At 35.0% G+C, this 13,563-nt stretch overlaps 1 protein-coding gene across 1 annotated transcript in view; it reads left to right on the forward strand.

Moving 5' to 3' along the window:
• Znf804b (zinc finger protein 804B) overlaps positions 1–12,544 on the forward strand; it is a 545,541-nt gene extending 532,997 nt beyond the window's left edge. The window contains exons 3-4 of the mRNA XM_052172408.1: positions 2,882–3,012; positions 8,905–12,544. Coding sequence (XP_052028368.1) covers positions 2,882–3,012; positions 8,905–12,544 — 3,771 coding nt within the window. The remainder of the gene's footprint in view (positions 1–2,881; positions 3,013–8,904) is intronic.
• Positions 12,545–13,563: the final 1,019 nt, after the last annotated feature.

Here is a 13,563-nt window from a genome sequence, read left to right on the forward strand (position 1 = left end):
ATTTTCTGCAAACCTCAAAACATCTAGCAGTGTAAAAAAAATAACAGGAAAATCATACATCACTACAGTTTATTTTGTTTTTTGATATATATATATATATATATATATATATATTTCTCATATAATTTTTATCTTTACTTCATGCTGTCTATTACCATTTCTTATTTATATCTGCTGGTAATGAGTTATTTACATTTTGCATGTCTGAATATGTGCATATTTTACATTTACAAAAAGATAATTTCATTGATATAGATCTTTATCTTAATATTACCTTGAAACTGTAAAGCCCATTCATTGCTATCAATCTTTGACAGTTACATACTACAGTGTATTTTTACCAATATTAACCTCCATCTTCTTTCTACCCATCCAAATTAATTTCCTCTTCAATTAAAATAAAGGTGACCCAGTGCAATTTATAATTTACCAATATTTTTGGTGTTGGGACCTTCCATAAGAACACAGTTTACCTGTTAGAAATCACTTTTAAAGTAAACTCATTCTCCCTCTCCAGTAACTATCAATTTTTTACTTTTTCTTTTTTATTTTTTTATTCGAGATATTTTTTATTTACATTTCAAATGATTTCCCCTTTTCTAGGCCCCCACTCCCCAAAAGTCCCATCAGCCCTCTTCCCTCCCCCTGTTTTCCCACCCAACCCCTTCCCACTTCCCTGTTCTGGTTTTGCTTTATACTGCTACACTGAGTCTTTCCAGAACAAGGGGCCACTCCTCCTTTCTTCTTGTACCTCATTTGATGTGTGGATTATGTTTTGGGTATTCCAGTTTTCTAGGTTAATAACCACTTATTAGTGAGTGCATACCATGATTCACCATTTGAGTCTGGGTTACCTCACTTAGTATGATGTTGTCTAGCTCCATCCATTTGCCTAAGAATTTCATGAATTCATTGTTTCTAATGGCTGTATAGTACTCCATTGTGTTTATATACCACATTTTTTGCATCCACTCTTCTGTTGAAGGATATCTGGGTTCTTTCCAGCTTCTGGCAATTATAAATAGGGCTGCTATGAAGATAATGGGAAATGTATCCTTATTACATGCTGGGGAATCTTCTGGGTATATGCCCAGGAGTGGTATAGCAGGATCTTCTGGAAGTGAGGTGCCCAGTTTTCAGATGAACTGCCAGACTGATTTCCAGAGTGCTTGTACCAATTTGCAACCCACCAGCAGTGTTTTTAATAGCTCTGTTTAGAGCAGGAACTTCATGTCTACCTCATACCTCCATGGCTGCATTTTGTCTAACTTAAGCATGTTTAGGGTGTGCTCTTATAACACTTTCTGTCCCTCTGTGTAATGATCCCTGACCCTTACAAGTTGGATTGTGAAGTTTATACGTTCCTCATTCCTGATACTTATACTTCGTCAGACTCCGTATGCTTTATAATTTAGGATTATAGTGAAGAGTTGGCTCCATAAGAGTATATAACTTACGTAAGAGTAAATAAGACTGACTGGAAATATAATTATTTCTCATTTACAAAATACAATTTTCCCAATTTTGTAACTACTGGAGGAAACAAGTATACTCCAAATTTTCAAATACTATTGCAATCACAAGAGAAGAAGGATCAATAAATCAATCAACGTCCTCAATCATACAAGTTTTATGTGTTGGTAGTATGAAATATATATATATATATATACTTTTAATTCTTGGAGCTTTTATTTTTAGAAACATCCAAAGTATTTACAAAAATTGAATGAAGATGGAATCTTCAGTATTCTCTGTTCCTGTCACCAGTTCTGTTCCCCTTTTGTTTTTCTATATTCAAACTACTCTCCTTCAGAAAGCCTGGTCTACCTCCTCCAGATATTTAATTTAGATATAGGTACCTGGACACTGTCTCACATAAATACATTTTTTCTAGAATAAAACTAATGATCATAAAAGACTTTGGGCTTTCCTTTATGTATAGGAAATATTCTGCTGCCAGAATAAGGATAGCTTGAAGTTTTTGCCTTGCCTCAGGAGGATCTTTATACTTAATATGAAAAATGAAAAAAATGGAGATATATTTAGAATGTTTAACATCTTATGTGGGTCAGAAGTGGCTAACCTTCAAGTACACTCTCAACTCATCATTAAGCCCCAAGCTTCAAAGTGCTCATTTGCTAATGTCTGATTTTCAGCTCATTCAATATTGGAAGGTGTGCTCTGTGTCAGTTTCTATAGCATAGATATAAGCATATAATGAGACGCACCCAATCTGGCTGCAAACCAATTGTTTTATAGGAAAGTCATTAAAAGAGAATCAGGTTAATTTAAGTGAAGAAACACCAAGCCACCACACTATATTTAAATTCTGTATCATTCATTTTTTTTTGCATCATGCTCTTAATTTGGTGTGTATCTCCAACTAAAAAAAGGGATTTAAAAAATCTCTTTTAGAACTAGTAGTTGCTAATAGAAGTAATTTATTGACTGAAATTCATTTGCCTCATTTTATTTGATCAGCATCTTCTTTATGGAGAGAGACTAGTGCAGGTGGGCTTAGGAAAGCAAAAGCTTTGGCCTTCCTTCTCTTTGCAGATGGCACATGAATTCCATTTTTTTTTATTTCTTAGACACATACATAGATGATTCAGCTGTGTGTCTAGAATGCATCAACCAAGGACTGAGTGCAAGTTTTGCAGCATGCTGAGGTTGACTTCGACCGGCTTTGAAGATCAACTTAATGGACAACTACATTAACTGCTAAATTTATCATGGAGTAGAGAAAAACAGTGGTAGAAACACTTTCCTCTCCATGTCCCAAAAGACACCTTTGATTTCAGGACAACGTTTAAGACTCTTGTAGACAGAAAAGCAGGTTTTATTTATTTATTGTACTCTTCCCTTTTTTTCTTTTATACAGAGATTGAAAGAATTAAAGCATCGAGAATTTGCCCGAAATGTAGCTTCCAAATCATGGAAAGATGAGAAGAAACAAGAAAAAGCACTTAAGCGACTCCATCAGCTGGCTGAGCTGCGGCAACAGTCTGAATGGTAAGATACAGAGGGGCTTGGATGGTCCAGAATGCATCTCCCGTCTCCTGGGAAATTTCAATAATAAATCTACTTTGTTCTCTGCAATAATATAAAATTAACACTAATCAACAAATATGCTTGAAGGAAAAGTTTTAGTTGTTAATGGTTCATAAATTAATAACTTTATCATTTCATTTCTTTTCTTCCCAATGCTGTTAACTTATTATCCTGCTTAATGAAGTGATCCAGGAAACTGTTCTAATAAACTGGCATCTGTTCTAGCTTAATTTGTTCTGACATAATTACTCAGCAATTTGTTTTATAAAGATAGCTTTTAAATATTTAATATTCATACATGCATCTTTTTATATTGCAGTATTTACATTGTAATTCCAACCTCCCTTCCTTCCCCTCCAATTCCTCTGTTTCCTGCCACTTTTCCTTACCAACTTCTTATGTTCCCTCCATATGTACATGTCTGTAATTAACTACTTACTATTTAGTGCTGACTGTAAATGCATGAGTGGAACCATCTTCCCATCTACTGAAATAAGGATGGATATCTGCATAGGACACACATCCCTGAGGAAAACTGACTCTTCTGATCCCAGCAGCCATCAGTTGCCAATACCTCCCCAGATAGGAGGGACAAATCATGATCAGTTCCCCAATCTATACTGGGAATTTGACTGGCTTGACCTTGAGCAAATATTGTGTGTGCAGTTCCAACTTCTATGTATTAGTATATGAAATTGCAGTTATGTCTTTTAAACACTGTTCTATCTCAGCCATCCACAATGATAGCTTTAAAACTGTAAATAACAATGCACCTTTGGTATGGATAATACATGTCCCGTATATTATCCCTTTGTACACACTTAACTCTAGAATAAATGACACGATCATTGTCTGGGAGACAAACAAAATATAATTAATGTGGTTAAACTGACTGCACAATGTCATTTTAATTGATAATTATACCACAACATGCATTACATTAATACATACTTGTAACAGAAAAATTACAGTTTACAAAAAGCTTGTAGCCACTGAATGATTCAAAGTTGTTACCTGGAATGCAATTAACATTATAGATTGTGAATTGTGTTAATATGAATCATAATGCATAATAGTAACATAGCTAATTAATATGGTTGACAGCAACCTAGTGAATTGTAGAATTTGTAGCTCTGACAGAATTTCAATGCCTGTTGCTTAAATGGAACTCAACACAATAACAAAAGCAAATGGTTTAGTTATGCCATAAAATAATAGACTTCAAAATCAATGATTAGAAAAATATTTGAATTTAGGTTACTTATTAATGAAATAGTGATCCTTTTATAATATTTACACATGTGTTTATAATATGTTAATTAATATCAGATATATAAGCCATATTAAATATTTTAAATGTAGCATAAAGGAGAATTAAAGGTATTATACAAGCATGTATAAATGAAGTTAATATAAAGAGACTTATGCTGGGAGGATCCACACAATCAGAGAAGTATATGGGGTACTAATCAGTCTATCCAACAAGGGACTCATGTCATTCAAGCACAGTAATAGATTAATAGTAATAACAAATCAGACCTACCAAAACAAATCTTTGAATACAAATTCCTGTGTGCATTAAGGTAGCATACAAGAAACCATGGAGATCACATTTCAGTTCCTCCATGATTGGTTACAAGATTAAGTACATCAAATAATAATAAACAGGGAAGAAAGACATTCTAGATAAAGGTCTTCATAGGCCAGATTAGAATTGCCTTGTTCATCTGCAAATCTGAGTTACCCTCATAAGCATTATTTTTCTTGTCTTTACTATGAAAGTAATTGCACAGCCAAATTCCTTGTTCCCCACAATGGAGTAATCAGAAAGCATCAGAGGATTTGTTGTGATGGTGGCAGTGGGGCATGACTTCCTCAGAGGACAATGGAATGGATGGTAATGATGATGCTCCTATTTATAAGTTTCTAAGTTTCTGGGGTTGCCAAGTAATGTCTTTTAGATTAAAATGTCTGCCCTATTAAGTCAGTGTATCTATCCATAAGCCATATGTACCAAACAAACTCAAATATAACCACTCTATATGCCATAAAATGCCCCACAGAAAAATGTTCAGTCCTCTAAATACAGAATTTCAGATCATAAAGGTTAATTCTTCCTTACTGTTGCTCGCCAACTGCTCTATTTGTTTAAACAGCCTCACTTAATAGAAGTCACTTAGAGTTATAAAATATTTTCTTTGTTGCAACAGGATTGATGCATAAAAATTAAAATCAAAATGACTGTTAAAAGTGTGATACCTCTTTTCCTAGACAACTTTTGTTTTGTCCATTACCCTTATATTTTCAAAAGAATCTGGCAAATCTGATCTTGATATGTAGACCTTCAGAGTATTTTGTATTTTCATCTGTCATATATCTTGTCCTATTTATTAACATCTGACTTCCAGCATCTTACAGTTATTGCTATAGAAACTGACACTGTCTGCTTAGAATGAGCCAAATAATATTCTTCTTCTACATAGGAAAGGTCAATTTGTGTTGCTGAGAATATCTGAATCAAAGTGATTAACAAATATTGGAAGACCACTTGAGAGGAGTTTCATATTGGACATCCAGCTTTGATCTTCGGGATAGCTTTGCTCATACAGGGTCTCCAATAAAAGCATTTATTGAATTGGGATGTACTTATTTAAGTATGACATATTTTTATGGGTGTTTTTTTATAACATTTGAGAAATGTTAATATTGATTATGAAAACAGAAGTTGCACATATCAGAACCAGAATACAACACATCAAAATCATTCCAATCAGTATGCCTTTTTGTTTGTATTTGAAAGAAATGCCTTACCCCATAGGATTCAATTTGTAATTTATCATTTTACTTTCCTTCAAGATTTAGGGATAGTTGAGGGATGAACAAAGCAATAGCACAAATTAAATGGTTAACTCTTTAGTCATTGTATTTCTAGGTATTACAAATTAATATAACTATTTCCAAATGATAGAAACTAAAGGTAGTTCCAAATAAAAGAATTAAAAATCAAGTGTGTAACCATAAAAAATTAGAGAAGGGTGAGTATTTTCTGCTCAAGACTAGAAGAAAGGGATCATGGGAGGTCAACACACATTCATATATAAGTTTATCGGATCTAATATAGAGCTTAGAGACTATACATAGTAATAATTATTAAGTTCTGTATCTGAAATTTGCTAAGATGGAGGATTTTAAGGTATTTTTAACACAGATGTAAACACACACAGGAAATTAGGTGTTGTGTTGAATGTGTCAATGAGCTTTATCACAGCAACACTTTTATAGTACATGCATATATATTTGATATCCCAAGGTGCATCATAGAATGCCCACCCCATACACATATATTTACATCTTCCAAATAACTATTTATTTTAAAATTTAATGAAATATAATTTAGAAATTCTAAAATATTCATGTTTTTTGCAATTTGGAAGAAAAAGTGCTAATGTTCTCCCATTAAAATTTCAGAACTTTCTATTGAGTATAATACCAATAATAGGAAACTGATTGATTCTTAAGAAGAAGAAAATTTATTTCTTAGTTGCATAGATGCTATTTAATCCAAAAAGTGACACACATGTAAAAATGTATTTCCTTGTCACCAAGACAAAATTCAGTTTCATTGTGGTCATTCCTGATCCCTCTATGTCCAAGATCCAGTAATTCTTCAATACATGTATTTGGTTGTTTTCTTTGAGTTGAAACAGCATTCAGTAACCAACACATTATGTTTAAATTCTTCTCCGATGACTGATAATAGATATGACTAAGGTGCCCTTTTTGCAAAGCATGGTGAAATTATTAGAAGAAGAAAATTGTTATGAGAGGGGAAAGCAGAAATTGTTCTCATCATAAAACAATTAAGGGCAAGTTAGTTTTCTAAAATTTCTAAATTTAATTTCTTTAAAAAAAACACTTTTTAAAAGATTTATTTATTTATTTATTTATTTATTTATTTATTTATTTAATGTAGATGAGTACACAATTGCTCTCTTCAGACACTCCAGAAGAGGGCATCATATCCCATTAAAGATGGTTATGAATCATCATGTGGTTGCTGGGAATTGAACTCAGGATCTCCAGAAGTGCAGTTTGTGCTCTTAACCACTGAGCCATTGCTCCAGGCCCTAAATTTAATTTCTCCACAACAATGGTATACACTATCATTGTTAACCTTACCCCTTCATTCCTGAGAACAGATAGTTTCAGATAATTGTGTAATAAACAGTGGCTAATATTATCATTTGTAATTTAAAATTTGTAAGGGCAGAGAAAATAACAGATCACTGTTAAAAAGAAACACTGTCAGCAAAACAAAATTTGAATACCAAAAATTACCCATTAACTACAACAAAGACTACAAATTGTAGAGAACTGATACATATATTCAGTTCATTAAGTCTTATTCCTATGTACTTGTGTTATAGAGCTAATGACTTGGAGTTGGATAACACGTTAGGGGAGTTTTCCTTTCAGATAACTGATTCTCCTCCTTTCAGAAGCCCTTGCTTACCTGTATCTCTTCATCTAGATGTGGGGTCTTGTGAATGTTTCTCCATTCGTGTTGGCATGCCAACTGGAATCATTATACTGCTCTAATTTATGCATGAAGATTGCTAAGATTCCACGGCTACAGTTTTTCCATAGTGTCTAGAAGACTATCCTACAGTGGGTTCCTTGATATCCCTGCTTTGCCCTGACTCTCCAGCTCTATACCCAACTCTGATTTTCCCCCTGTAGGAGTCTTGTTGTAGATGTCAGGTTGAGATAGTACCGTATAGTCACTTATGATCTTAATAAATAAAAAACATATAAAAAAAAAGAAAACTACACTTTAGTGTGGCTGTAAGGATAGGTATTTAGAATACAGTTAGTACTTCAGAATTTAAGGAATATGTTTTAAAGATAAAGGTTTTAATATTTATAGCCAAGAAACAAAAGATAAGTAATAAGGAAATACAAAGTAGAAAACAAAAGTTAACTGTGCCTCCAGGCACATGGAAAAGATAACAATGGAATGGCATTTCAAATAAGCACTTGCAAAAGTTATGTAGCATTCTCTTTCCAGAGTCAGCATCAGCATCAGCATCACTCTATAAGGAAGCGTGTGAAAAGATAAGGTGTGAGAAGAGTAATTTTAATCTAAAAATTTCTGTCTATGTTTGTTTATTTTCTGCTTTCTGCTTGACTCCTTAATGATCCTCAGCCAAATCAACAATCTTGAAAAACCCTCAAAAGACAAAGCATGCACAGTTGGCATAAGGTTGTTTTAAAAGTGAGAAGCAAGAGACATTATTGTAAAGTCCCTGGGAATACAGTTCTCTTTTGCTTCTTACATTGTGTTCATTAGCTGTTGACAAGAATAATGACTACCTACTTTGTTTCAACAGAAGTAAACTGAAAAGACTTTTGAAGGAGTGAATGTTGAACATTAAAGGTGCTAAAAAGTCAAATTAAAACTACTTTGCAAATTTCAATTTCTTACCTAACATGAATATGCTAGTTGTAAGACTATGAAACATGTTAAATCTGAATTTCAAAGAATCGTAGGTTCTAAGGAATGTATTGGGATGCAAATTATCTATTTTATTTTGCTTTGCAGCTTCACCATATGATAATTTGTTACTGCTTTTTAAATTTCTAAATAACAGAATTAAACAGAGTGTTTCAGAAATAGCCACTCTATAGCAGTTATACTGACTTATACATGCATGATAAAATAGTCATTTTGTAGAAAATAATGTTCACCAATGAATATTAAAACACCTCACTGTAGAAATACTATGTTGTTTGCATATAGATTTGATTCCAATGCTAATGTCCTACTCATTTAAATATTTACCCTATTTACAGCGTTTCTGGAAATGGACCAGCATACAAAACCCCGAGGATAGCCATGGAAAAGCAGCTCCAGCAGGGAATTTTCCCAGTTAAGAATGGCAGAAAGGTATCCTGCATGAAGAGTGCCCTTCTCAAGGGAAAGAATGTGCCCAGAAGTACCATGGATAAGCAAAGGTCATCCATGCCAAACCGGCAACAGCTACAAACAGATAGGCGGCACTTGTTTGGGAATATGATAACACAAACATCTTCAGATCTCAGCAATGCAAACCACAGGGCAGGAGTTTCATTTTCATTTTCAAAAAAAGCCTATCTAAAATTAGAATCCTCTGCCTCAGTTTTCAGTGAGAACACAGATGATGCACATGATTGTAACAAGTCGCCCACCTGTAAAGTCAAACGAAGAGTGGAGAACTGCAATTGTTGCAGGTTTGCAAAGGATGATGCAGACCTTACTAAGGAAGAAGGTGTCCTTTCATCAAGCCATCTGGAGGGTGCTTTAAAGAACACCTTCTCAGTGAACTCTAAAATTTCACAAAACAAACATGAATCTATTAATGGAAGACTGAAAGATTCAGCAGGCATCCGCATGGCTTTCTCTAAGTCTCACTTCCATGTTTCAGAGAGAGACTGTACTCTTTCCAGCAGAGGGAAAGAAACTAGGAATGCACTGAAGGATACTTCAGAAAACTTTAGTAATCACCCATGCCAAGTGAATGAATCCTCCTGTCCACTAAACATTTACAAGCACAGTGATAGTAGGTGGTGTGAATGTCTGGATGAGTTTTCGCCTTCAGGACCAAGTGAAGAGAAGGCTCAAGCACATCTAATGCCTAATTCCAGAATGGAGTCCAGAGCAAAGTCTTCAGAGGAAGCAGAAAGGGTTAGCAAAAATGTGCAAAGACTTTGCAGAGAAGATCTGAAGTCCAAAACATTGCCTTTCCTCCAGGTACAGAGCAAGGATGGTCACACCACTCTACAGTGGCCTACAGAACTTCTCTTCTTTACCAGAACAGAACCTTGTATATCGTATGGCTGTAATCCTTTATATTTTGATTTCAAACTGTCTCGCAACACAAAAGATGAGTGTAACTCAGAGAATGTACAAAGGGAGTTGGAGAAGGAGGCTTTAGAAATGAAGACAATACCAGAGAACCAAGTCTCATATTTAATTAAAGAAAAAGAAAAATTGACCCAAGATAATCAGTCTTGGAAACCAAAGATGATTGTAGCTAACCCAGATTGGGAAAAGTTCCAGAGAAAGTACAATCTGGACTATAATGATTCTGACTCTAGTGTAAGTGAACATGCTAGTCTAAGAGACTTGGAAATGAAAAGTCCTGAAGTGCCTGCTTACCTTAATCTGTCTCTAAAAGATGGTTTAGGAAACATTCATGCTGATGATATTGATTTGATGGAACCCTCAAACATCCACTGGCAAAGTTGTAAAAGGACAGTTAACGATAATGCCTTGGAAGGTCTGTCTTTCTCTCCTCATATCTCAAGGACTAAAATCCATAAGCTAAATCCCTGTAGCCCACAGTCAGATTTTGAAGAAGAAAGCCAACGTACCTGGAATTTTAGTCCTTATACATCAGGGGATCACAGTGAATATGGGAAGGATGCAGGTGTAAGCTTAAATAGCTGTAACATAGGAATGGCCAGAAGAGCTTCTACAAGTGGGAAATCAAGTTATGAGAGATATTCTTCAGTGTCACCTCCGAGGGACCATCCCAGATCTGTGGATGAATCTTCTAGAAACATGTCCAGCTGGAGAAACATGTGTATAAGTAATAGGTCCAAGGGGAGTAGCAGAAATCATTGGCTCTGCGTCTGTAGAAGAGAATGTGACTCACTTGAAAGGCACATGTGGAAACACAAAAAGCACAATTGCCTCTACGTGTCTGATGTGCCTCTAAGTAGTAACAGTACTCAGTCAGAAACACAGAGAGACAGGAATGGTAAACTATCAGAATCATTTAAAAGTAAAAAACGATCAAAACACAGAGACTGTCACTGCAGAGAAAGGTATAAACTGGGTAAAAATCAACAATTTGTGGAGCTCAAAGCCCCAAGAATTTTCCATTGTGATTCTGGCTCTCGGGTTTCAACTGATGGCAATACTGGAAAAAGCTTTAATAGCCAGGAACCTCAGCAGAGCAAATTGGGGTCTTATTTGAGACAGAGAGCTTACTGCTTAAATAAAAACAAGAGAAGCCAAAAATCTTTAGCAAGCCTTCACATTGGTGATGTGGGAAAAGTTAAGTGCAGACACTGTAACTCCAGCACTGCTAACTACCTTCTAAAGAGTTCTACAGGTAGCCCTGCAGGAACCACACAGTCAAACACTCCATATGGAGAAGGGCCATCCCCGACTGCAAAGGGTCTTTTGGAAAGAGTAAAAGCCAAGAAGTGTCAAGAACAATCAACAAAGTTTGAGATCTCCTCAAACAGTTGTTTAAAAGAATTGCAGACTCATTCACAAATTCCATGCACAGCACAACCTGGACCGCCACATTGTAGCAGGACAGCATTGTCTTTTTCAAAGAAGAGAAAACACATAGGCAAAAGAAAAAATGATAAAGGTAACAAGGTTCATAAAACTTCTGACAATGACAGAGTCCAAAACTCACAACAAAATAATTTGACTCTTTTGACAGACACTGAATATGATAACTATCTTTCAAAAGGCATAAATGGTTCAGTGATGGACGCTCAGTCTTTAAGCAGAAAAAACAACCAGACAACAAAAGAGAAAGCTAAATCTTCAATTAGTGAAGTCCAACCTTTTCTTCAAAGTTGTGACCCAGTACCAAATGATTTCCTTGGTGCTTTTCCATCTAATAGATATTCTGGTGTAACTGATTTAACAGAGACCAAAGAAGACCAGATAAATCTAGACTTAGGGGATGTAAGCATGTCTGTAAATCACGTAGAGGGGAATATAAACTCTTACTATGACAGAGCTATGCAGAAGCATGACAAAACGGAAGATGAATTAGAAGCGTGTCATAAATCTCCGTCACCCCCTTTAATTCAACAGCCCATAACATTTTCTCCTGATGAAATAGATAAGTACAAGCTTCTCCAGCTACAAGCCCAGCAGCACATGCAGAAGCAGCTCCTGTCGAAGCACCTCCGAGTGTTGCCTGCTGCAGGGCCCACTGCCTTCTCTCCTGCCTCAGCTGTGCAGACAGTTCCAGTCCACCAGCACACATCCATCACCACCATCCACCACACGTTTCTACAGCATTTTGCTGTGTCTGCTTCCATAAGTTCCCACAGCAGCGCCCTCCCTGTAGCACATCTCCATCCTCTATCCCAGCCACATCTTACGCCTATTTCGTTTTCAGCCATAGCCCCAACCATTATCCCTGGACACCCTACTTTTCTGGGTCATCCTCTACATTTGGTCGCTGCTGCACCCTTCCACCCATCACATGTGGCATTTCAGCCCCTGCCTTCTGCAGCATTTATCCCCGCATTGTTTGGTCCTCATTTAAACCCAGCCACCACTTCTATTTTGCACTTGAGTCCTTTAATCCAACCAGTGCTACAAGGTCAAGATCTTTACCATCACTCTTGCTCCAGCCAGTTGCAACAGCTAAATAGTGTGAAGGAGGCCTTAAATATGGCAGTACACTTGAACTAATAGTTATTACAGCCTGTCTTAAGAACAAATAACACCAATTATTGCTACTTATAAACCAATGCTATAACATCATCTCTCGTGTTACTAAAATGTTTAAAATTATGGTGCCAATTCCAAATGTAACTAATTCATATGTATAAACTGAAATGTAAGTATTGAAATGGGAGCATTTTAAGAACTTTTTCTGACAAAGTAATAGAACAAATTAAAGATAGTTTATGAGAGAAATTGCTTGGAAATATTAAACACTGGTTTGAGATGAATTGAGAATTAGTACTATAAACTGGTAAGAAGAAAATTTTGGTATAACATAAATATTATGAAGAAAACATAAAATAACCTATGTTTTAATTGTTTGGTGAATGAGCTCTGAATGAATGTGAATTTCAGTTTTATTTTTCAAACAATATTAAAATGACAGTAAAAAGAATAAATGATTAAGAAGAATCCATATTGTTAAATTTTGGCTATACTACTAATCATATTGTCTTTTAACACAATTCTCAGAACCTAAGAGATATTAGGAAATATTCTGATGGAGACAAGCTGAAAACAACTACACTACTAACTTTACAATTGTAGAAAATCTGTGGAAGACCATTTTTCCTCACCTCATATGTAACTATATCACTATAACCTTGTAAGAATCACTAGGATTAGGAATTAAGAATGTTTAAATTTTATGTTAAAAAGCATACAAAAGATACCATTAGTAATTGATAATCATAAATAAAATGTCCATAGAACAATATTTTACACAAATTGGCAATTCCTTAAAAGATTAAAAAACACAAAAAAATAAAGTTTTATTTATTTTTCTCCATAAAAACTTCATTGTGCTCATAAATAAGAAGCATCAAGCTTAGAAAGGATAAAATGTTTGATGGTAAAACAAATTATCATCCATGCAATCAAATATTCATTTGAAAGTCTTCCCAGTTCATAGAATTTATACTTCTTATATTACATATGAACTGCAAATTATTTGATGTATAACTTAATATCCTTATAATTATATG

Source organism: Apodemus sylvaticus, chromosome 2 (assembly GCF_947179515.1).
Source record: "Apodemus sylvaticus chromosome 2, mApoSyl1.1, whole genome shotgun sequence".
Classification (NCBI taxonomy): domain Eukaryota; kingdom Metazoa; phylum Chordata; class Mammalia; order Rodentia; family Muridae; genus Apodemus; species Apodemus sylvaticus.